Here is a 25,504-nt window from a genome sequence, read left to right as displayed (position 1 = left end):
TTGTCACTTGAGGTAGTTCACACTATGTTAATTCATATGAAATATACCTAAGCCATATTGGGGTGATGCTGTTCTTACTGCATATTTTCTGATAAATAGAATGCCCTCTTTTGGTGTCGATTGCAAGATCCCCATTCAGATTGCATTACCCTTTGCACCTCCTTTTCTTCTATAACCTCATGTTTTTGAGTGTGTATGTTTTGCACATATCTTTGATCTCCCCAAGGCTAAATCGTCTCCTCGTTTTGTTAAAAGTATATTTCTTGGGTATTCTCGGACACAGAAAGGGTACAAATTTTACTGACCATCTATGAGGAAAACATTTGTATATGCAGATGTTACTTTCTTCAAGGATGTTTCCTTTTATGAGAAAATCTGAGTCAGTTTCTCTTGTGCCTTTTGTACCTTGTTTTGTTACTCCTATTCCAATTGATGAGTGTATTCAGACTTCACGTGATGCTTCAACTGAGAAACCACTACTGGTATATCATTGTCGACAACAACCATCTCATCCTGCTCCCACTAGACCATGATTCTTCATCATCTCTTGATCTTGAGGTAAGTGATCTTCATTTCCTTATTGCTTTTCAAAAAGGTGTTCACAAAGGTACTCACCACCCTTTTATGTCACTTTATTTCTTCCGACTCCTTGTCTGATAATTATCGTAAGTTTGCTTTGTCCATCTCCACTTGCACTATTCCCTTCTTCAGTGCAGGATGCTCTGTTGACTCCTCATTGGAAGCAAGCCATGGATATTGAGATGGAAGCCCCAATTGATAGAGAAACATGGGAGTTATGTGATTTACCTCCAAGTGTTGTTGCTCATAGTTGTTGGTTAGTTTATAATGTTAAGTATAATTCTGATGGGTCTATCGAACGATATAAGGCTCGTCTTGTTGCAAAAGGATACACTCAAATTTTTGGCGTAGGTTTTTTTGAGACTTTTTCTTCGATTGCTTGCTTGCCTTCAATCCACATACTGATTTCCTAGTCTTTGTTTTGATTGGATATTAAAAATGTTTTCTTATATGGTGATCTTGAGGAAGAAGTCTATATAGAGCAACCTCCGGGATATGTTGCGCAAGAGGAGACACGTAAGATATGTCGACTCAAGAAAGCTCTTTATGGCTTAAAGCAGAATCCACGAGCATGATTTTAAAAAATTAGTCAAGTGGGTATGTGCATGGGATTTTGTAGCAGTCACTGTGATCACTCATTGTTTATTATGAATAGATCGTTTGGAATTATTATCTTATTGGTGTATGTAGATGGTATCCTTTTAGGGAGTGAAGATCAGGCATTGAAAAAGTTAAATCCCACTTGGCAAATCACTTTCAAACTAAAGATCTGAGTCAACTAAAATACTTGTTGGGTATGGAAGTTGCAAGAAGCGAGGGAACGACTCTGGCTCAAAGGAAATATGTCACTAATATGTTTCTAGGGTATGGGCTTCTAGGTACCAAACCAACTAATACACCTATGGAAGTAGGCCATAATCTTCATGATGATCAAAGTCTAGAATTGAAAAATAAAACAATGTATCAGAGACTAGTAGGTAAACTCATTTATTGTCTAGTTACTAGACTTGATATCTCATTTGTAGTCATTCATGGAGCATCCACGTAAGATTCACTTAGAGGTTGCACAAAGAATCTTATGATATCTGAAAGGAGCATTAGGAAAAGGTATCCTCTTTAAGTCTAATAATCACTTGAGGATTAGGGCTTTCTCTGATGCTTTGATTATGCAGGTTCCAAGTTTGATAGAAAATTAACTACTGGGTACTATGTATTTCTTAGAGGAAACCTAGTCAGTTGGAAGAGTAAAAAGCAAAATGTTGTTGCTCGGTCCAGTATAGAAGTTGAATACAGAGCAATGGTCCACACCATCAGTGATCTGATGTGGGTGAAATTTGTTATCTAGGAATTAGGTTTCTATCAAAAGAATCTATGTATTGTGATAACTAGACATAAATTTTCATTGCGAGCAATCTGGTGTTTTATGAGAGGACGAAACACATAGAGGTAGATTGTCATTTTATCCGGGATGCAATAGTGAGAAAGGAGGTCACCACTCCATATGTTTGGTCTGGTGATTAACATGGCGATATCTTCACTAAATCGCGAGGAAACATGAATTTTTGAACTTCCTTAGCAAGTTGGGATTTTTGACATATAATCTCCAAATTGAGGGAGCGTTGAAAAACATGTACACTGGTATTTTGGTTATTTTATTTTATCTTTATTTATATTTCTTCATGTTATGTTGTTTTGTATGTCCGATTATATCTATGGACCAAGTTTCATGTAAAGAGGACACGTAGAATGGGAGATATAGGAATATTAAGGACACGTAGGATGATAGAGATATAAGAAGATTAGGGTTTTACTTAAGCCATATTTGTAATTGTGCTTAAACTTCATTATAAATAGAGGTTGGGGGACGTGGACATCCCCCAACGCAGATCATTCTTCAGTTTCTCTCTTCCACCTCTCTCCTTAATTTTTTCACAATAATAAATTAACATAATAAATAATAAAATTGAAAAACCCTGCAACAATTTTATGTAATAATTAATTTTTAATTTTTTAAAATGCCCTGGTCTATGTGAAGGATCTCTCTTTTGTAAACGTAGATTATTTTTTAACATAGTGGAGGGTAATTTTGTAATAAACCACTATGTGCCTGGTTTCGGAAACCTGTTCCTGCCCAGAAGCCGTGAAGTGTTTTCTCTTGACCCGGTTATTACTTCACAGGGTAAGGGGTAGACCTCATTCTTTTCTAAATTGATTTTCTCCATTTAACCCAACAGGTGCCCACATCTATGCAAGATTGAATAGTTGTCTCAAATAGAAACTGGCCTTAGATCGTTATTTAATGGCACATGGTTTTACTTGTGTTTGGTGGCTTTGTCAGCCTTTCTGATGGATGAAGCCACCTTATAATATCAAGAATCTTTCATCGTAACAACAAACACTCAGAGAAAGAATAAAGGAACCCGTGAGACCTGTGAAATAGCAGATCATGAAATAAATGATTATTCGTTTTGTAGAAACTATGTGTCAATCCCATTTGCATTTCAGTATGTGTCATCTCTTACTCTTGACTGTTATTTTGACAAGCAGGATAATGCATTTCAACATGAAATGAAATATAGACAATCCGGTTTCTCTTACTCTTACTATGTTATTTTGACGAGCAGGATAAATTAGGCCAGTTGTAGACATCACTAACGGAACGAGGATATCTTTCTTGCCAATCTAAAGTTTCTTCCATTGTATACCTGTCTGCGGCACGTATGCCGACTCCAGGAGAAAAGATTGTGCCAATTTGCTGTCTTCTTCGCCCCACAAGCAAAGATTTGTTTCCCGGCATATACCATATCTGTATACTCGCTATATTTTGCTATTGTTATTTATGTTTTGGCAATCCATGTGATTAACATAATCTCTTGGTTGAAAAATTGTACATATTTTCAGTGCTGCCTTATTCATATTACTAGGTAATTTATTTTGTCATTCTAAAGGGAGATCGGATTTGGTCTGGGAGCTGGGGAGCACGAGCCATCTCTGCCCATCTCCAATTCTTGTCTTCAACTTATATGGGGACGGAGTCTCGTGTCAAGGTCCTTGCCTACATTCTTAGTACTGGTAATAGGCATTGGTCCTATCTGAATCTTTGTCTAATTTGATTATTGGTTTCATAGTCTGGTGGAGCAAATTTGAATCCATGGATCAAGATTCGAAAGGCAAATGGCCCATATCTAGGGGTGGATGGGCCACATAAGAGATGTTTTGGTTAACCTCCTTGCCTATATTATAGTTCAACTAATCTTATCCAGTCGCTGAAAAACATTAAGCTAAGGGATGTATACAGGGCTGGATTGGACTGTCCCTCTTCGTCTGCAACTTTACTTTCTGCGTTCTCATATCAATGTCACTCTAGTATGTACATTAACCATTCAATGTGGACCATGTTCCAATTTGTCTGCATTTCCTGTTTGGATGTTGTTGTTGTTATCACACCATCATCGTCGTCTTCTTCCTCGTTAGGAAGAGAGAAACCGACGATGAGATGTTGGGACATGAGCTAGCAACTGGCGTCCGCACTGAAGGTCTGTTGGTGGCGCCTTCCGATTATGGATATGCCGGTGGTGGCCAAGTTTATAATGAACGGTAATTAGTGCCTCATCGACATTGATCATTGTGTTGTAAAGGGTCCATGCCTTCCAGCTCTGCTCCGCCCTCGGGCCCAAGACGGACTTCCGGGACCAACATCCTCCTCGCAGGCTCGCTTACCTGTATCTCTCTATCGCCTGCAGGAATGCTTGCCGCCGTAATCAGTGTTGAAGTCGACTGAGGGAACGCTTTACCGATAACTCTCGGAGCATAGAAAATATATCTGTTTGGTGTACATACAGTGTGCATTTTGTAGCGATATGGATTGAAGAGAGATACCAACAGATTTTATTTTCGTATGGAGCACCATGTTGATGACAAATAAAATTATTAGTAAAAATGAACAAAATATGAAAATTTTACAGTAGATTGAAGTATAAAAACTTTAATCTTAACAAAAATGTCAAAAAATATATCCCAAAGCCTCTCCATGTTATTTCAAGTAAACAAAAGCTGAGTTCATTTTCTGCCACAAGAAAATTTCCTAAAAACAGAAAAACCCTCAAATATTGGAACTTGGGGAGAGAGCCGCTATGAAGTATTTTTTTTTTAAAATGAGTTACCCTGGTTTTTTAAGGAACAAGTAGGATGTACTCATGCATGGTCTAGGGTTATTATTATGCATACTGCTGCATACTAGGAAATCATTTTACCCAACACAATGCTTTGTGCTCAAACTGTTCTCCAATAATAAGATATACGAGAGCCTGGATTGAGAAATCAGATAACAACTGTTGTTCATGATGGGCATTTTGCCAAAAGAATGCGACAGTTTTCTGTTCCCATCAAACAACCTACTTCCCAGCATTTATGTTGTCTTCACCTTATTAAGGAAGAAAGCCTCTCTAATGCTTGATACTAAGGTGAAACTCGAAGAGCCATGCTAAGCAGATGGGCATGCTTGATACTAAGATTCTCCAGTTAATTCTGTGTTGTTCAGTCCTAGGCTTGGAATGTAAAATCGGATAATTTGTATTAGTTCAGTAGAAAAGAAAGAGCTGCATTAGTGTGGAAATAAAATCGCACAAGTCATCAAATGTTGCGTCTCCAGATAAAGAAAAAATTGATCCGGAAGTCTTTAAACGCTCTTCGAAAAGCCACTCATCTCCTGCAAAGAAGAATCCAGCTAACCTACCAGTTGATTTGCACATGTGTTGCGTAGCAGATTAAATACTTAAATCAAATGAACGCTTGACCTGACTAGTACCGAAACAGGAAAAGTAAAACGACATTTTGATAAGAGTCCAGGCCCAGTCGCTCTCCTGCTAAATGCATTAGTATTAACAGGATATAAAACGCATATAAAGACAACAAAGATCACATGTACCAAATCGGGGAGTTTGGACTTTACAAAAACAAAACTCCAATTCCATTTTCATCCAAGCTAAGACAGAATGAAGAAACAAAGAAAAAGGAAGAAAGAAAAAAGGGTAAGGGTGATGGATACCCAGACACTAATAAAGCTGGATCCACCTCTTCAAAAACAACAATAGACCCCTCCCTTAAACACATTTGGTAAAAAGGGAACAAAAATTTAAATAAATAAATAGCAGAAAAACAAAACCGCCAAACTAAACAGCTTCTGCCAGGTCACTCGGGAAACTTCTCATGGCCTTCCACGGTCTCCTCCAGGAACAAACCTTGGGAGGGCCAATAAAGTGTTCGCACGTGCGACTCCTTCTAAAGCCAGCCATTCCTCCCTGCTCTTTTCATCACTATCAGAGTCTTGTACCAGACCTTCCTCACCTTCTTCAGGGCTTATCTCCCGTTGGTCCAACATTGTGGGATCAAAAGTTTCTTGACTCTTCCCACCACTCCTGGCAAATTCAATTGTTGGCCCCAGTTCTTTGGTTTCGGAGATATCAGTAGAAGAACCATCCACATTAGAGTTCAGAAAGAGGCAAACTACAGCACAATCATCAATCTTGGATGTTGGGTACTTGTACTTCCAAGCCCTTACTGCTGATTCAACCAGTGCCCTTGCTGCTGAAGACCTAGCTGAGGCAGAGGCAACTATGTCCACCACTTCTTTGTTTGATAGCACATCCCAAATCTATAAAATAAAAGGTTCATGAATAAAAGACATTAAAGACCATATACACACATGAAAATAACCTTTGCAAGTAGACACTCCTGGCAAGTTCAACGTAATCTCAAGTCGCCTCCTTTCATTAGAGGTTGGTTCAATACTCTCAATCCTTTTTTAAAAAAATTGAATGCTCACAATCCTTAAAGAAACCTTTCTTCCAAATTACAGCTACAAATCTCAATATAATCTAAGAGATGCAGGTTTAGGCTAGTTCTAATAGGACAATATAGAAGAAAAGAGCAAGTGCAAAATCTTTTTTTGATAACAATGAGTAAACAACTCCATAAGAAGAAGAATACAAAGAAGAAAAATACATGCAGGAGTTCAAAACAAGAAAAGCCTACAAAGAAATAGGGAGTTTTTCCCTGTAGTGAGCTGTGACCAAGAAACACCCCCAAGTATAAGCAACTAATTCCATTGGCATTTCCAGGGGTACAGCTCCAACTAATGTTCAAGTATAAAAGATATAAAAATAAATAATAATAATAATAATAAATACAATATATCAAGTAGCAGCTTGGGGCCCTACTTCCCAAGGTCAAATAGGGATTTTTTTCCAATAGTGAGCTGCTGCTAAGAAACACCCTAAGGAATAAGCAATCAAATTGGCATTTCTAGGGCTATGATTCCAACTAATGTTCAAAGCATTTAAGATAATTTAAGATATAAAATATTTTGCTAAAATACATCAAGTAGCAGCCTGGTAATCTTCTTCCCCTAAGCCCAAAAAATGATCATCAGCAAGCCGCCCTCCAAAATGAGAGGCAAGAAACTCTCCAACCATAGAGCCTAAATCCTTGGAGAAGTCCACCGTGGGGTCCCAGTGACCCAGTGGAGCAGAACAATACGTAACATTACCTGATGAGTCTCTAACAACAACAACACATCCAACTGGCACCTAATTACCCTTCAAACTACCATCAAAATTGAACTTAAGCTAATCCACAGGCAGAGCAATCTGGGAGAAGGGGTTAATGGTGATACAAGTAGTGTTAATAAATTTCTTCTAATTAAAGAGCTAGGAAAATGGAAGGCCTCTTCAAATTTATTGTTCCAGAAGTAAATACAATGCATCAACACCTAAATCATGCCCTGATTTGATTTTGAGCTGCCTCCAATGTCTTTTGTTTCACTCTTTCCACAAGTTCCATGTAATGGCAACAACAAACAACATCCAAAGTTCTCACCAAATTTTCCAAGAGACCACCTTCATATGTTCCAAAAAGAGGGAAAGGAGGGAAAGTATAATTGAAGACCAAACTCAAGGATGAAGATACCCCACAGATTCCAAGAAAATGTGCATCTAAGGAACAAGTGACCAACAGTCTCAAGGTTGTTCACCATACAGCTTTGCTATTTTTGTTTTCAGTCATGTTCCAAGCACACAATTGGCCAATAGTGAGGACTATGTCTTTTGCTGCACATGATATGAAATCAGTGATCTTTGAGAATGCAACAACTGTCCAAGTGATGGCCAACAAATTGTTCAACCTTATACACTACGATTTTTCTTAAAATTTATCTATGTGGGACTTTGCCACTGATACTCCCCCTTACTTCCAAGCTTACATATATGGATAATGGACCTAAGACAAAGACAACAGAGATGGGGTACAAACACAATGGGACACAAACTTGCCCCAAGTCCATGAAGACATCCAGTAATGACTAACAATTTAGAAGCTCTGTTGCTCAACCTTAGAAACTAGAGATTTTTCTTAATATTTATCTACGTGGGACTTTCCCGCTAACACAGTACAAGGTAAGGTATACAGAGGAGTGGGTGTCAAACTTGGTCAACATACATACATTCCACTGTGTTATATGCCAACGCATGGCTGCCTTCTAATTGCCAAATTGGTAAAGTATCAAAAACACAAGCACTTGGATCATGAATTTGATTTTTTTACTCCAAACCCTCTTTCAGGCTTTAAAAGAAAGACTTCTTATTTTTTAAGCACTGCTATCAGCACTCTCAAACAAAAGGGAGGCTTTTTTTCCAGTTCGCAATCAGAATCAATCACTAGCCTCCCCCTAAAGGAATACGGCTCGCATCCTCAACAGCCTCTTTTATGCTCTTCATAACCCTTTTGTTCTAAATTTCTCCCAACTATACTCAATAAAGTAAATAATAATAATAATAAATAAATAAATAAATAAAATCTCAACCATTCCTAAGCTGATGATAATGAGAATTATTCCTTCTTTCAAAAAGTCATCTTCTGAAAAAGGAAAAAGAGAATCACTAAAAAGAAGCAACAGTGTAATCTAGCAAAAAGGAACATCTTGCAGGATTCTTCTGTTAGCATAAAAGGAAGCTTTTTCGCGTTCTGGCCTCTTCCAACTTGTCTGAACTAACAAAGAATTAAAGCATAGGAGCAAAGATTATTTATTTATCCAAAATTTCTTTCAATACACACAGGAATTAAAGCTCCTCTAATCCCTTGTCAGAATCAAGTACCACTTAAGTATACAATAAACAAGTGCAAACAATATGGCTAAATACCTCAAAGAAAACAAGTGATAAAGATTTGCACATACCCCATCAGTAGCCAAGATGATGAACTCATCTTTCTCAGTGAGGTAGCGATAGGAAATCTCAGGCACAGATATCAGGCCAAAATCCTTGAGGCAGAAGTCACCAAAAGCCCTTGCCATTGCCAATCCAGGGGAATCACTATGAGGCAGCCAAACTCTAGCCACCTCTGGCTCGTCCTGGAGAGCAAAGACACGTCCTCTACATCTCCTTATTCTCTCTGCCTCTCCTATTGAAAAAATTTATTTAGTATGACATGAATAATCTGGCTTCATTTCAGCAAGAAGCACTGGAAATTATTAAACAGTCTTTAAAGAAAGATGATTTAGGACCCATTAACAGCTGTTACATGTCACTTCAAAATATATATATATATATATAAATTAAATATCCTCATTTCTCATGTGACCAACCATATTTCTTTACCCCAGCCTCTGTATCCATTTCATTTTCTGAAACAAATGATTCAAGTTACAATATTCCAAATCATGACATTTCAAGACAAAGGACTAACAAAAACTTTGTGACGAAATGAGATACAAAAATACACTTCAATTTGTGAAGGCAACCACCATAAGTTAGATTTTATGGTTCAACAACAAAAGCTAAAATTGCTGACAAAATATTATAGAACTCAAAACCAATATGACTAGAAAGTACTTTATCCATGATCAGTGGAATTCTTTACTTGCCTGCAAAAATTTTAACCTCATTTATTCTTTTTTTTTTTTTAAATGATGCTGATTTTTATTAAGACAAAAGTTCAAAAGAGCATATTACAAAGGAGAGAAACCTTCCCAAACAATGAGAGATTGCTAGGAAGTTCCGAATTGTGCCAATTTATCAGCCAAAGAGTTGGCTTACCTCATTTTGCCAATTTTGCCCATTTTAACCTCATTTATTCTAGAAAATCTAGTCTCCTATCCTATTTCCTAAGGTTCTCATTGACTCAAATCTTTCTAGGATTTGACCTCTACACAATTGATCATACAGTGGCCCACACAATTGATCATACAGTGGCCCTAGCCAACTTTTAGATTTAAAAAAGGAGAAACAGAAACTGTCATCCACAAGCTCATTAGTTGGCTTGAAGTATAAACACATTCCTCCACTTCAAAAATATGAATGCACATTTCTGAGTGTTGATGACATATTTGAACATATTAAGATTCATGTGGCTCCGTAGATATCATGAGACAGTAAATCCTCTGTGAGGCTAATTGACAGTGTGATTTTCCACTAAATCCCAAAAAATAGTTTTTATTTCTAATACAGGTTCTTAAAGAAACCTTTAAGTGATGAAAGTATTTCTGTAATGGGTTGTTCCCTGTGTTACTTAGCTTCATAACTGTTCATTTTTTATTAATATACCATGAAACCCCCCACACTCCACCACCAAAAAAGGAAGTACAAGCTAAACTTTTCCATATGTAGTAACTTTGGGTTTGAATGTTAAAACTTCAGCAGTCAAATGTACTTTGCCATTCTATATCAGTTCTAGCAACATTTTTTCAGCAGTGCCTTTGTGCTGTCACATTAAGTTTTTTATTTCTAAAGGCACACTTGAAAAAAAAACATCAGGCAAGAGCCCCCTCCTAGACACACACACACACACCCAAAAAAGGGCAATTGAGCTAAAGGCCAACCCACAAATGTTGAAATTATTATGACCAGAGGCTTTGAAGGTTAAGAAATAAAGAAAAAGGGAATAAAAATTTCACATGAGAGACCACAAAATAAATTTCAATGAGTAAAAGGTAGGGGAGACCAACTTGGAAGATTTGGCTTCAGGTCCACTGTTAACTGAACTGGAATCAACGAGTCATCTTGATCTCTTGTCCCCAGAACTGCTCTTGAGTCTCCAACATTTCCAATAACAAGATGCTGATCCTGCATAAGAGAAGTAGACCAGATTTGATCAAGAAAAGTTCAAAGTTAATAAGCTTCCTTATTCTCTTTCAAAAATTTTATAAAAAAAATTATATTCAAGATTGTGAGGTACATTATTACCTGTTTGATCAAGGTAACAGCCGTGGTCCCACTGCAGAAGCAATCAATATGAGGGTGGAGTTTAAGCTCCATATCCATAACCTTAAAAGCCTTCAGAAGTGATTCTTGCAGAGTCATAAATATATCAGAATGATTTTCACTTTCTTTAAAATCTGTGGACCTCATCTCCTCTTCCAAGCAGAGAGAGGCAGTTTCTTTAGAATCCATGCTTCCTTCAGCACAGCTGTTCTTCAGTCTGGAACCCCCATCTTGGCCTAAGTTGACTTCCCAATGGTTACTCAACTTTAGAGGAAGAGAATCCCTAACTCTTCTAGCTACCATGTGGCCAAAGGGGCCGTGACCATCAAATACTCCACAAAAAACAGTGTCCATCTTTGAATCAAAATTCTGAAAGCATATTAAAATAGACATATCAGTAACAATGAATAAAAAATAATTTCTCAAAAGATAAATAACCAGAAATGAATTAATCTCAAGTTTTAATAATGCACATTCCTTTTGTTTCAGTGAATTCATTAAATTCATTTATAATATATTAACAACCTTAGTTCATTTTCAGGAGGCTCAAGTTTCCAAGTAACAAGGTAACATAGATAGTCAAAATGCTTTTATGCAAGACAAATATTTTGTTCTGTGAATGAAGCCATACATAAGTATTGACAAATTGTCATATGATTCTTTTTTTTTTTTAACATTCCAACTGACGTGTCAGAATGAGTAACAACTCTGTATATATATATATGAGAGAGAAAAATACAGAAACAGAGAGACAGACAGAATGGACAGCAGTGAAATTTTTCTGTGGATTATTCCAGGGAAACATATGAGGTAAATTGGTGGATTGTAAAAAGCGACTAGCAGACCCCTAGGAGATAATATTAGACTCTAGGAGATAAGGAACGTAATAGAATCACGAAACAGAGTGGGCTCAAATAACTCCTGCTCTATGGTCAAATCTCCAGTCATCAATCAAGGAGATGTACAGTATTGTTATCAAAAGGAGCAACCAATCAGTGCCTCACCTCTTAATAAACTGAAAGTCTACAAGGTAGAGCTCGCCAGCTGAGGTTCAATCTATATTTACACATGTAATAATAGCATAAAGTTCACAACTCCTAATTGACTTTGAGTTTACAAAGAGAAGATAGTAAGCATAGACTTCCAAGCCTCTTTTCAGCATCTTAATGCTCTTTGTGCTGGTTCTCCTAACTGTAGTCATATGAAGACTACTGCAGCACAGTTGTGAACTCACAACTAGATAAAATTCAAATTCCACAACAATAATAATATAATGAAAGATGAGAAGAAGAAGAAGAAGAAGAAGAAGCCAGTGGTGGTTATCAAATAGCCTACATCGAGGACTTCTGTGGTATTCTAAAGCAGAATGATTGCAGTGGCAGATTAAGTTTGCAAGGTAACAGATTACCTCTATTTGATGACATCTTGCAACAATAGTAATTCAAGCTAAAAAACAATATGTCATCTTCCTTTAATCTTGGGCAGCTGGAGTTGCAGCATTGTAAAGTGGAAGTGTTTTAAGGCTTCCTCAGGTGAAGGTCTCAAATCTATCAAAAGTCCAAGTTTGCGCATTATGGAAAGATTATTTTGAAGAATTTCCAGTCCAATAATACTTATTAAAACTCAATGAAAGCTCCTAATTGGAATATCTGGCACGCAAATACTCCCTAGAGTCCAATACCAATTTAGTAATCACCAAAGGTAAAGTATGTTGCAGTTTTTAAGTGTAATCACATGCTGATGAAGTCAAGACTCCTAATCACTTTTAGACATGATGTATCAGTGGAGGGCCTTCAGGACATGTAACTATTAATTCCATATCTGTCATTTAGCAAGCATCAACTCTTTGCTCATGGTTCCCTCTCTGTCTTTTTCCTTCCTTTTTTTTTCTTTTTGAAATGGTGTGAAGCTTTTTCCGAAGAAAGCTAAAGCAAGACTATTACAGCATAGGATACATCATAAAATACAACATAAGATACAAGAACATGGTCTTTTTTAGAGATCGAGAAAAAAGAAATTAACAGTTTGCTCAGGCAACAAAATTTTGGGAAAGCCAAGCATAAATATCATGGCATTGATACCACTTCTCTAAACAATACTCCAAACTGTTTCAGGCTTTTAGCAAAGTACAACCAGAACATACTGTAGCAGAATGAAATTAGCTTCACCAAAACAAACCATGGCTCCAGAAGCAAATACTTTTTTAATGTTCATTATTCCTACCCTTATGCCTCCAACTAAAGGCAATATAACACTAAATAACTAGTGGCATTAAAGAGCAGATTACTCCAAAGAGGCAATGGATACCTTCCATCAGATTTTAAAAATAACTGGGTGAGTATAAGAGCAACTGATTGTTGATGACACTTGCATCTGGAAAGTGTTCTGCATTTAAAATACTCTGAATAATTTAATATTGACGGGATTCAGATGGTAGTGCATCAGATCCCAGAATGAAGATGAGAAGGGAAAAGAGGAGCATGAAAGACAGGTACACTTGATTCTATATAAGATCAAACACAACAAGCAATCATCCCAACTACGGATTGCTGCTACTACTTCGAGATTTTTGTCATCATGACAAAAAAAAGCAATAAAGATGTCACTTAGCACTCCAAACAACTGCAATACAAGAAACATTATCCTCTCAGGTTGATTTTAATAAACAAGAGAAACTTTCAGACAAAGTTGAGATAGGACAAACTGAGATAACAAGCTCAACATAGCTCAAAACAGTAAGGAGGGTATGAATGTCTCAAACCAATCCCCAGCACGTTTTCATTAACTCATTGATAATTATCATAATCAATCATATCTATTGAGTAATAAAACTGAAAAATCATTTCAAAATTAGGGAGATATTTATAGGAAAGGCATGATGGAAGAATAGCAGACACTCGCAAAAAATGGTAAAACAGGAACAAACCTCCCAAACAATCATAGCGTCCTGATTGGTCCCCTTCTTGCCCTGTTGGGTGAACAATGAAGCAATACTGGTAGCCCCATTCAAGAAGATTCTCCCAGGAACTTTGTGCAGCTCTTCTTCCCTCTTAGAATCAAATGAAGAACCCCGAAACCCCTGCCTCTTCCAGGAGTTCTTCCTCAGTTTGTGGGTCCCAGAAGCCGAAGATGAAGAATAGGAGATAGAGCTTCTCCCATCCGCAGATAAGCAGGACCCCATCCTGAGGGCCCTGATGATATCAATTATGCAATCCAGACCAGCGGCACAATTGAAGCCCCTATTTTCGACTGGAGAATCCGTCTGCAACACTCAAGAAAATCCCCTTCTTTGGTTACCAATCCAATCTATTTGAGATCAATAATTAACTCCTTAATTTGAATCTGAACAGATTCTAAAGGTATTTTGGATAACTAAAAAAGATGTGACAATATGCATCGCTTTTCTTTTGCAAAATTCCCAAAAAAATGCTAAAAGAAACATTAGATCCATACTCGAAGTTAAAAATTTAAGCACCTTTCCTCAAATAGCTGTTCTCCGTCTTTAGGATTCCCACCACTGACTATCACGAATAAAACTAGAGATCTCCAAACAGCTTAACAGTCTTTAGAGTTTGTTATTGATACCCAAAAGCCTCAAGCTGAGATATAACCGCAGAAGGAAATGGAGGATGAAATTTCATTCGCAAGGGTAATGATTATCTCCGCGGAAAGTCCAGCTCCTGTCGGCCACACCATGCGAATTCTTGGAGGCCACAAACAAGTGATGCCAACAATAAATGTTTTCCAATTTCACCTAGCAATACAAACTCCAGCTTATCGGACCAACAGCGAACCAAAACCGACCAAATACAAACTGACAACGCTCCAAAGACCACAATGACAACCAGCTTGAGAGATCCCGATCACCCCCCTTCAATTTGGAAACCAAAACCGTTATGATGATAATTGCCAAATCCCAGAAACGAAATGACGACGATGAAAGTCCGAATGAAAAAAATCATACGAAATCTACCTCCACAATCCCCTCTAAATTGGTAAACAGAACAGAATTTGCAGCTGTGGAATCCAAGGGAAGGAAGACCGTCGAAAATGGATCCGAGCTCGCCAACGAAACCCAGAAAAGATCTCAGTCTCCCAAAGAAAAGATATTCAGCAGTCGTTCGAATCGACGACGAGATAAACCTAGAGAGAGAAGTGAATAATCAGAGGCGAGATCTCGAACGAAAATAAGGAAATTTGTAGCCTTCGCTTTCCACCTTCTGGAAAATTGACTCGATCAAACCCTACGTCCGTCGCCATTCTCGATTCCATTTGCATGGCGTTGGTTTTTCTCGCTTTACACAATCGATTTTTTTCTCTCTCCCTCTCTTCTGTGTTTTCCTCTTTTTAGATTCCGCTGTTAATCTCGCCTAACATTTTTTTTTCTTTTTTTTCTTTTCATTTCTTATTTCTTTTCTTCGCCCCCCCCCCCCCAAACCTTTTGCGGTTTCAATTTATATCATTTCTTCTTCCGTTTTTGCCCTCTTATCCAAAACGAGCGATCTCTACGCACCCTCCGTGCCCCACTCCGAGAAATAAGAATTCACACCCAGTGGCATTTATGTAATCTCACCATGAACCTTCATGAACTATTCACAATACTGCCATCACGCTGAGTCGAAGGTCGACGTTCATTTACACTCTTGTCAGTTGCCATGGAATTTCTCACAGTGAGAAGCACGTGAGAAATTCCACTTTCTGGGCCCACTGAAAGATGATAGTTTAACTGAAACAAAGTATCAAGTGGGCCTGACGGGATGGTGGATCTTGTGGACCACAAAAATTTCGGCTTGCATGGTTGAGATCAATTTATTACAGATATTTGTGATCTGAGCGCGCTTCTCACAGTAACACCGACACCAGACCTAGTCAATATCTTCCTATGTAAAATTACGAAAATGTTATCACTATATCATATTCACTTTAATAAATAAAATATTACCGAAAAGTTCGTAACCGTTATCTTAGAGAGACGAGGCAGGACCAGACCACCACCGCGGTAAAAAAAAAAAAGTTTTTTTAATTAAATAAGAAATTTTAAATCAATTAATTTTAATTTATCCGCTCTTCCCTGTTTTTAAATTGCGGCAGCACGTGAGGCGCACATGGGCGACTCGACAAGACAAGCGTCTCTTAAAAGGGGTGAGAGAAATGGGAGTAATTGGACCATTTTTTATTTTTTAGAGGATAAGAGGAATTACCCCTAAAAAAGGAGGAAAAGACAACTTAACAGTCTCGTGGCGTACATTATATACACTTTGGAACTGAGATATGAGGTATAATTACATATTTGCAGGTCCAAGTATGTCTGCAGTCTTATGGCAGGAAATTGCTTCATAAACCACGTTTTGACCTCAGTAATTTGTCTAAATTCCGGGACTCCTTTTTCCGAAGGGCGGCGAGGAGTTTTTGTTAATTCCAGTTTCGTTACTTGCTGCAAAGTGCAAATAATCATGGCGGATTCATTGGCTCGCACGTCTTAGTGCAGAGAGTCACCCTTCCTACTTAGACATAAATTATGCAAATAGTCGACTCAATGTTCTAAAAAAAAAAAAAAAAGGTTCAACATCAACCTGTACCTGCCTTATGATAACACCTTGGAGAAATCTGTTTTCTGAGAACGCTTAGAAGGAGAAGTTGATCCACGGGAAGAATTGTGACCGAAAAGGTTCATTTTTCCCACCCTTTTTGTTAATGAACTCATTAAGTTGTAAGAGGAAGATTTCTGAAGATCTTGTTTCATGCACACATGTTCCTTCTCCAAATCACTTAGCCTCATCCGCATCCTTGCAAGGTCAAGTTTAAGCTCTCGGTTTTCTCGCCTCAGAGAAGCATAGTTATCACGGGGAGACATGGCTGCACTAAGAGCACCACTGCTGATCCTTCTGGACTGATAGGAAACAAATTTTGGTTCTTCATCTGGGTAGGAAGAACAGCATAGAGCACTTCGGAGTCTCACTTGCTCAAAATATAGCACTTGGACAATTGCCTGGATAGGGAGTCGCTCATTTTGTGCAGCGTGAGCCCCAGCTTCCTGAGAGAGCTTTTGAAAGTCAATGAGTTTGCAGAGTTTCTTTCTCTCTGTATCTGATAATCCCTGGTGAGCCTGATACAAATAGACATAAATATGAATGACAAACTTGGGAACAGAAGGAGCTGAATTACAATTAAACAAAGAAAAGATTGACATGGAAAACGGATGAAAGCTAGAGATGCAAAGCATACCTTAAGGTATATATCAATGGCTCGATATAGTCCATCATCTGTCAAACGTGTATGACTAGGCAAAATCTCAGCGATCACCATGAACTTGGACAGTTTGAGGTTTGCATCTGGTGCAATCTCTGCCAGGTAATTATCCACTAATTTAGCAACTTTAATCAAGGCAGTCTGAGATGGGGAGTGGGGCTCATCAGATTCGTAACCAGAACCATCATCCATATTGTCTTCACTGTCATCATGCTGAGAGAAATTTACCAATATCCTATGAACAGTGTCCACTTCAAAGAGTGTATCTCCTGCATGTGGGAAAGAGGGAATCAAGAGGTCATCTAGAGAAGCCATTTCTAAGTGGGCAGCAATTCGCCTCTCAAGATCAAGTCGACAAGCAACACTACAATCATACATAATCGCAGTCCGCAAAAGCCCAAAAAGGAAACTAACAAGCACAGTAAGCTTTTCAACTGGAAGCAGGCTAGCAATCGTCTCAACTACAAGTTTCTGCTCATGTGGAACTGGCCCAACAAACTCAACTTTTGTCTGATTAGGTATTGCAGTCCACAGGCTTGGCTTTTTTGACAAAAACTTCTGGGCATAATGCACAAGTGATGCACCAATACTCTCTGGGCGAACCCCACGGCACCTCATGGCTGAAATAACCATCTGATACAAATCTATTCGTAGAACAGAGAGATCTTCTATCCACCAATCTTCCTCGCATTTTGCAGGCTTGTTCATGTGGAGTCTTCCTGAGCTGCTGTATTCTAACTGAGAAAAACTAGAAGCTATCTGTTCTGTGCAAGCCTTTGCAGCTATTGCCTCAGTGCATCTGCTAACAATGTTTAGTTCCTCTGCAAGTGGAAAAAGGCTCTCACATTGTTGTAGAACTTCCACACACATCTCAAGGTTCTTACAGACAACACTATCAAGGTAAGCTTCAGCACGGGAAAATAGGTTATCTTTTGAGTACTCTTCCGTCATTTCAAGATACTTGGCTACACAACAGAGTTGAGCAACATTTGAAGATGTGATCTCAAAGTTAATGCCATAACAGAATTTTGCAGCTAACTCAAATGCCTCAGCTTCTCCAGGTAAACTAAGAAGCTCTACCCTTGAGACATCAGAATCTCTCAGCTCTGCTGCTAATTTTCGGATTCTTCCACTTCTTGCAACGAGAGGGAACTGCATAGAAAAAACTTGAGTTAGACCGTCATAAATTCTGTCGTATAAGTTGGACAATAATTATCAATAAAACAACAACAAAAAAAAAAAAAAAGATTGAGAAAAGAAAGTTAAAGACAAATAGGATCACAACCAACTTCAATAACAATGAAGTAAGAGTTTACCCTATGCAATGCATAGTTTCCACCGCTCACTTCTATGGAGATATCACTTGGAACATCAGAAAAAATCCTGCAAAAATTTAATGCCAGTTAATATCTGAAAAACACCATAACTAATTTAAACCAGTGACAAAAGGAAATGTGATATTAGAAACAAGAAACATGAACAAGTTTGGTCCTTAGGACAGAAGGGCGAAGAAATAAAAAAAATTAAAAGAAAATATGCATAGTTGGGTTTCCCATGGTCCCATGGCACATGTGATACAACCAAGTAAGCAGAGTTTCTTCAAGGAATTTTCTCCTGCTAGCATTATATTTGTCCTGTCCACAAAAATCTCTTACTATCAACTCCTTCCCCCTTCCAACCCACAATGCATAAAGAAGGGAAACTCAGAAGCATCCCTACCTGTATATCATGAAAAAGCCAATGTTTCTATATCTGATGCACAATTACCACAACATGAATAATTGTGTCTTAAGTCAGTTTGGGCAACATACAGAGTGAAACAAAAACATCAAGACATATTGATACAAAGGAAAAGCTTCTGACAGAGAAATTCTATCGTGTACGAAAAACTTAAGTAATCACAAGGTCAACATCAATGTTTCTAACCAAACTTAAAGCAATTAAAAAGTAACTTAAAGCAATTATAAATACTTTTTTTTTCCTTTAAGAATATAAGGAATTCTAATCTTGCAGAAAAGTAGGAAGTATATGACAGGATGCTAGCCCATAGAACAGATATGGGCTATTCACATGTCATTTATAGTCATAGTGTGTGTGTGTGTGTGTGAGAGAGAGAGAGAGAGAGAGAGACAGAGAGACAGAGAGAAGGACAACCAAATTGTGAAGTGCAAGATGCCCCAAGCTTTATATTTTGAGTGCCATTAGCAAAATCTTTAAAGTTTCACAGGTGCTCAGTTCTTTACTAATGGAAATAGAAATGGAATAACCACTTCAATTTTTGGTATTCTTTAAGTCACTAGATTTTGGTTAGTACTATTTAATTTGCAGTTGACTTATGGCAATCCTTGCAGGTGATTTAAATTACTGGAAAAAATCACCAGGCCAGGATTCTCAAGCTTAATTTCATTAAAGCAAAATATTCTCAATCTTAAAATGCACTCATCAGGATGTCTGCAAACTACAAGAACTCTCCAGTCCACAAATAATATCCTCAGATTGTAAAAGATCAGCTGTATTATATAAATCCCACAACTAAAAGGAGAACCGGTCTCATAATAAAGAGCAACAAGCGCCCACCTCTGTCACATATAAATCAAATGAAAAGAAGGATATACAAGAAAAGCCTGGACAATATAGCATATGAAAAACAATTGACAACTGAAACAAAGAACATTGGTCCTCCCATATGACATAGATCGATTGATCTACTAGATGATTTGGTGAAGGGCAACAACCAACAGCTTGAGACCCAAGTCCCAACCCTGTACTTCATAATGAGGATGATCTAGTGATCTTCATCCAATTACACCCACAACATCATAACAGTCAAGCATTGTTAAACTACAGTATTTCTTTTATTCATAATGTAGCGACAACTTAGCTCAGGTACCTACTTTTAGGGGTTCTTTGGTGAAAGGATTGTCATGGAACTGTTTGCAAGAGGTAAAGACTTGCCTTGGTTAAGTCATGTCACCTAAATATTATGGATAACAAGAAGCCTTTACTCTACCCACATTTTTCTTTCAAACTGAGAGCCAAACTTCTTTTTGCATTTCTCTTTCACCGTTAATTGAATGCCTCGAAACAAATAATAGTGTGATACCACTTTCTGAGTTAATGAATATCCTTTATTATATGCATCCACAGGATAGTTGAAAGAGCATAAAACAGTAAGTGTGACTGGCAATTTTAACCAGTTTAAGGTGGGTATGGAAAATGACAATTTACCCATATAAGCGTAGGGTTATCAAAAACAGTATCAGGTCACAGTCACACGGTAATGACACAGGTAAAAGCTGTCAAGACCCAGATAAGTTAAGGGTATTCAAACTCTTTATCAAGCCTTTTCTACCTTCACAATATCCAGAGTTGGAGACCAAAGCATTCTATGTTCAAGTTCTAGAGATGTTATAAAGACATCAATTTTACTAGTGAGATATTTTTGCATTTGTCAACATCTTTGCATGAAGTTTGTAATGTATTATTTCTTTAGGACATTAAGTAACTTGTACACATCTAGAACACTTTTCTATGTTTTTAGGTGGTTTAAGTAATGCAAATACATTAAATGTGACTTCAATATGCATTTAAAACTAATCTTTGCTTTTTAGAACTTATCTTTAGCAAATTGTCCCACTTGTGGACACTCAACACCTCAACCTGCTCTTTCATCCGACTAGGTCTACCTAGTATCATCAAAGGTGCATGGCAACCAATCATGTTAAGCAAGTCCTTATTGCAATGAAAAATTAAGAAATCAAAAGAGTAGTGGATTGAGCTTTGGACTTCATGGCCACACAGGTGGGTTTTCTAGTATGAGGTCTTGAGTTCAAGTCTAACCAGGGTATGGAACTCAACATTACAAAAAAAAAAAAATTATAGCAAGCATACTTTTTAGTAGCTTTTGAGGATTCTCTGTAATGTTCATAATTGTTAGAATGTAGAATAAGGGTCGTTTAGGCATTTTACATGATCTGTATATTTCAATGAGGGTACTATCATGTTCAGAATGTTTAGAGGTGTAGATGGGTAGCTATAAGGACTTAAGTGTAAAAGGGGTAAATGTGTAATTGCTCCTTAACTTCACTTAAGTGAATAAAGAGAATAGGGGGTCAATTTCAGAACCCCAACGAGAGCTCCTCTCACACTCTCTTTCAGCATCCTCTTTCTCTTCTTTTCTCGTTGTCTCTTCTCTCAATCTTCTATTTCTTACTTCTTGACATGGTAGAGCAATAGGGTCCTGGCTCAAACCCGTGGAGCTCTCTCCTTCCTCCTTTGAATACAACGTCTTCTTAGAAAAGGGGATTTCAAAGTTTTATATTGAGTGGGAGTCAAGGTTTAAGTTTTTGAGTTCTTTCTCTATTATAACTCTAGGGTTGATGGTTTTTGCTGCCAATTGAGCAGTTCTATGTCTGATTAGAGCCCCAAGAGGGATTTTTGACTTGGGACTATCTCATCTAATAGGTGATCAAACTTGATACTAGGTCCGGTGCCTGCCTCACCTCCTGATAGGCTGATGTCAGCCTATTTTGTGCCCATTTATCAACATGATGCTATCTTCCTGACTTGGGGGTAAAATTCTTCTTCAAGTGTTGATCAAAATCTTTGTAGGTATATCAGCGAAGGCATGCAACCTAGCAACATGCCACAGTTCCCTCTCTCTCGCCTGATCCAGAATCCTCTTCGCCTATGGATCTTGAGGTAATTGATCATCTTCCTATTGCAATTCGTAAGGGTGTACATATGTCCACTCGATATCCATTATCCAATTATGTGTCATTTGACTCGTCTACCCAGTGCAAATAATTTGTTTTGTCGTTGGCTTATTGTAGTATTCTTTCTTCTGTACAGGATGCTCTCATGTTTCCTCAGTGCAAACATGACATAGATGTTGAGATGGAGGCATTACTTGACAAAGGTACATGGAGTTTGTGTAATGTGCCTTTGGGTGCTGCAATTGTGAGATGTCATTGGGTATATTCTGTTAAATACAAAGTGGATGGTTTTATTATAAATATAAAAGTCGATTGGTTGCTACGAGGTATACTGAAACCTACGGTATTGGTGTTTTTGAAACATTCTCCCTTGTAGCCAAGTTGACTTATGTCTGTATCCTTGTATATATAGCAGTTAACTAGGGTTGACTGTTGTTTCAATTAGACATCAAAAATGTCTTCTTATATAGTGATTTAGCAGAAGATATCTATATGGAGCAACCTCTTGGGTATGTTGCTTAGGGGGAGAAAGAAAATAGTGCAAATTAAAACAATTTATGGACTCAAAAAGAGCCCTAAGGCAAAGTTTGAGAAATCCAGCCAAGTCGCCAAGTCGTTTGGGTTCTCTCAAAGCCATTGTGATCACTTTTTTTTTGTTATGAATCAATCATCTGGAATTGTTGTACTACTTATTTATGTTGATGATATTGCTTTACCAAAAAGCAATACAAAAGTCATTAAAGAAGTAAAAGAGCACCTTGCTAAACATTTCCAGACCAAAGATCTAGGTTCCTTAATAGAAGTTGTTAGAAGCAAGATGGGAATTGTATTAACATAGAGGAAGTATGTCATAGATATGTTGTAGGAGTATGGTCTGTTAAGTGCAAAGTCTATGGAGTCACCCATAGAAGTTGGCAATGACCTTAATGATGAAAGTAGTGATGAACTCAAGGACAAAACTGTGTATCACAAATTAATTGGAAAACTGATCTATGCTACAGTCACTTGCCCTGATATATCCTTTTCTGTAAGTGTGATAAGTCAATTCATGAAACATCCATGCAATCTACACTTAGAGGGCACATAGAGAATATTAAGGTATTTAAAAGGTCACCTGGAAAGGGGTTGTTCTTTAAACCTCATGGTCATTTGAAGATAGAGACCTTTTTAGATGCAGGCTATGCTAGCTCTAAACTTAATAGAAAATCTACTACTAACTATTGTATGTTTGTAAGAGGAAATTTAGTAAGTCGGAAGAGCAAAAACAAGAATATGGTGGCCCGTTCTAATGTAGAAACTGAGTATAGAGCTATGTCTCATACTGTAAGTGAGTTGGAGTGGGTGAGATTAGTTCTTCAAGAGTTAAACTTGGAGGTTATTGAACCTGTGACTATGTATTGTGATAACCAAACAACTATTTTCATTGTTGGAATCTAGTTTTTCATAAAAGGACAAAACACAAAGAAATTGACTGTGACTTTATTCGAGATGCAATGATGTACAAAGAAGTTGTTATCTCCTATCTTCAGTTTAGTAATCAAGTTGGTGATATGTTTACTAAAGCATTGAGTAAACATGAATTTGGGTATTTTGTAACAAGATAGAGCTTCCAGACATTTATGCTCCAACTTGAGAGGGTGTAGTATAAGGGGCAGTTTGGTCATTTTAAATGCATATATTTTAGTGAGGGTACTATCATGTTCAAAATGTTTAGATGTGTCAATGGTCCTGTTTTTATGTATTTAGAGGCGTAGATGGGTAGTTATAAGGAATTAAAGTGTAAGAGGGGTAAACGTGTAATTGTCCCTTAACTTCACTTAAGTGAATAAAGAGAATTGGGGGACATTTTCAAAACCCCAACAAGAGCTCCTTTCACGCTCTTTTTCAGCATCCTCTTCCTCCCTTCTCTCAATCTTCTATTCCTTAATTGTTGACAATAATATTAGGTATCTAAACAGGTATAAACAGAATGGGTAGTGATCACTCAGTATTCATTTTATTTGCAATACAATCACAGATGCTTGCAACTAGCAAATCATGTCAACCAAGTCTTTTACACTCAAACCTCCCAAGAATAGATGAGTGTTCCGGTAATTTCCTTAGCCTGACAAGATTCGAAGTCTCACATATAAAAGCAGCCTTCTGCTTTCAGCGACTTGTATATGTAATCCTTGCAATTCTTCTCCATAGAGTTCCTAAGGCAAAAACATTAGGTCTCTCTTCAACATTATGAAGCATGTTCTGTTAAAATAATTTTCTCACCCTGGATCTACTCAAAGTGATCATAAAACCACTGGAAAGATCATGTAGATGTAGCAATGAGAAGGCCATTGCAAGATCATTAAAATCACCAAAACTGGTCCTTCACATCAACTAGAATCAACCTCTTCTCAAATCAAGTAGATCTTTTTCCAAATAACTTTCAGTCTCCAAAATAAAAAGAACTCCCTAGTTTTTGGAACCTTCACCAGAGGAAAGATAAACTTGAGAAAACTTGAAACCAACCAATAGATACCCCGCGGTACTTTGGCTTCAATTGAATGACGAAAGTCTTATGAGATCCAATGGTACGGATCTTAAGAGGCTGCGCAGCATTGAAGGGCATATGAAACATACATTTGATGGAAGCGATCATTTGTTTGTTTTCTATCATAGGTTTAAAGAATAATTTTATAGCAAAAGAGACACTCGCACATACTCTCTTCTTCATTCTAACCATCCGAACATTTTTTATCGAGTCTTTCCTTCTGAAACCTGTCAGCTCCCCTTCTCTTTAGAGATTAGGATTTGATTTTCTTTTTTTAAATCCTCAGTTCACTACAAATTTAACAAATTGACCCTTCGGCCAGCCCACGGCCGTCCGTTCCAACTCAACCCCATAGACAGTAGGCCACAAATAACCAAACAAGTATCGAGCTCCTCCCTCTTTCCTTTCTTTTTCTTTCAAGTGGACGGAATGAATTTCCTGGGCCAACAAGCTCATAAAGTTTAACGTACCAAGGATTCGATAATAGGAGGACTCAATCACCATCAATCAACTAACCCATGAATCTACTCGGTAGCACTTCTTCTTCTACCAAATGAAGCTCGAAAACGTAAAAACCAATCATCCATGCAGTCGAGTGCACTCAAGTCAAGCACAGAAAACTCTTCAAGTCGAAAGCAGTTTTGATCGCTAAGAAGAAAGGGAAACTATTGGCGAAAAAAACAAAGCTGAAGAAAGACAACAAAGAAAAAAACTGACCATTCGTTGTATCGCTGCTTGGTGCATTTGGGCAGCGAAAAGTTGGTCTGCATCTTGTTGTTTTAATCCATTTCGAGTCTCCAGGATCCAGGCTAAAGAACTGCGCAGAAGAGAATGAAAAAGAGAGCCAGTGAGCATTTTCGTCAAACAGGCGACGTGCAAATGGTCCAAAGTTGGTGGGTCAGGGGGCAAGCACTGAACAGTGAGTACTGAGCCGGAAAAGTGAAGAACTGTAACCAAATGTAAACAAAGTGATGAAAACGACGGTAACGGGATTGACCACGGGAAGGCATTCTGGCAGGAAAGAGGAATTTCGGTTCCACATTGCGGGAATGGGACCCGCCAATAGTTGTCGGAGATGATATCGTCGCCGGTATTTTTAAACTTTTCCCGACTTTTTTCTATCAACTTTTCACCGGGTTGAGGTATCATGGCGTATGATGAGATTAGATTTCAAAAACGCA

The 25,504-nt window shown here is 37.8% G+C and overlaps 3 protein-coding genes across 3 annotated transcripts in view; 1 reads left to right on the top strand and 2 right to left on the bottom strand.

The window, feature by feature from the left end:
* Positions 1 to 3,873, top strand: part of LOC137943715 (protein virilizer homolog) — a 66,969-nt gene extending 63,096 nt beyond the window's left edge. Inside the window, exon 27 of the mRNA XM_068789156.1 lies at positions 3,204 to 3,873. Within this exon, the coding sequence (XP_068645257.1) occupies positions 3,204 to 3,224 (21 nt within the window). The 3' untranslated portion in view covers positions 3,225 to 3,873. The remainder of the gene's footprint in view (positions 1 to 3,203) is intronic.
* Positions 3,874 to 5,481: 1,608 nt separating this feature from the next.
* LOC137943720 (probable protein phosphatase 2C 33) lies at positions 5,482 to 15,249 on the bottom strand. The gene is made up of 8 exons (XM_068789160.1): positions 15,050 to 15,249; positions 14,806 to 14,975; positions 14,308 to 14,703; positions 13,759 to 14,094; positions 10,815 to 11,201; positions 10,577 to 10,694; positions 8,810 to 9,033; positions 5,482 to 6,232 (listed from the first exon to the last, which is right to left on the bottom strand). Exons 4-8 carry the CDS (start codon positions 14,011 to 14,013, stop codon positions 5,786 to 5,788), a joined length of 1,431 nt encoding a protein of 476 aa, XP_068645261.1. The 5' UTR covers positions 14,014 to 14,094; positions 14,308 to 14,703; positions 14,806 to 14,975; positions 15,050 to 15,249; the 3' UTR covers positions 5,482 to 5,785.
* Positions 15,250 to 16,274: 1,025 nt separating this feature from the next.
* Positions 16,275 to 25,248, bottom strand: LOC137957021 (BTB/POZ domain-containing protein At5g48800-like). Its single transcript, XM_068804724.1, has 4 exons — positions 25,041 to 25,248; positions 18,398 to 18,464; positions 17,058 to 18,233; positions 16,275 to 16,938 (listed from the first exon to the last, which is right to left on the bottom strand). The coding sequence occupies exons 1-4, from the start codon at positions 25,091 to 25,093 to the stop codon at positions 16,417 to 16,419; spliced, it is 1,818 nt and encodes a 605-aa protein (XP_068660825.1). The 5' UTR covers positions 25,094 to 25,248; the 3' UTR covers positions 16,275 to 16,416.
* Positions 25,249 to 25,504: the final 256 nt, after the last annotated feature.

This window comes from Aristolochia californica, unplaced genomic scaffold, assembly GCF_029961685.1.
Source record: "Aristolochia californica isolate CCGP_79_NKW_82.1479 unplaced genomic scaffold, dmAriCali1.0.hap1 SCAF_1, whole genome shotgun sequence".
NCBI classification, from domain to species: domain Eukaryota; kingdom Viridiplantae; phylum Streptophyta; class Magnoliopsida; order Piperales; family Aristolochiaceae; genus Aristolochia; species Aristolochia californica.
This window is presented reverse-complemented; position numbering and strand designations above follow the sequence as displayed.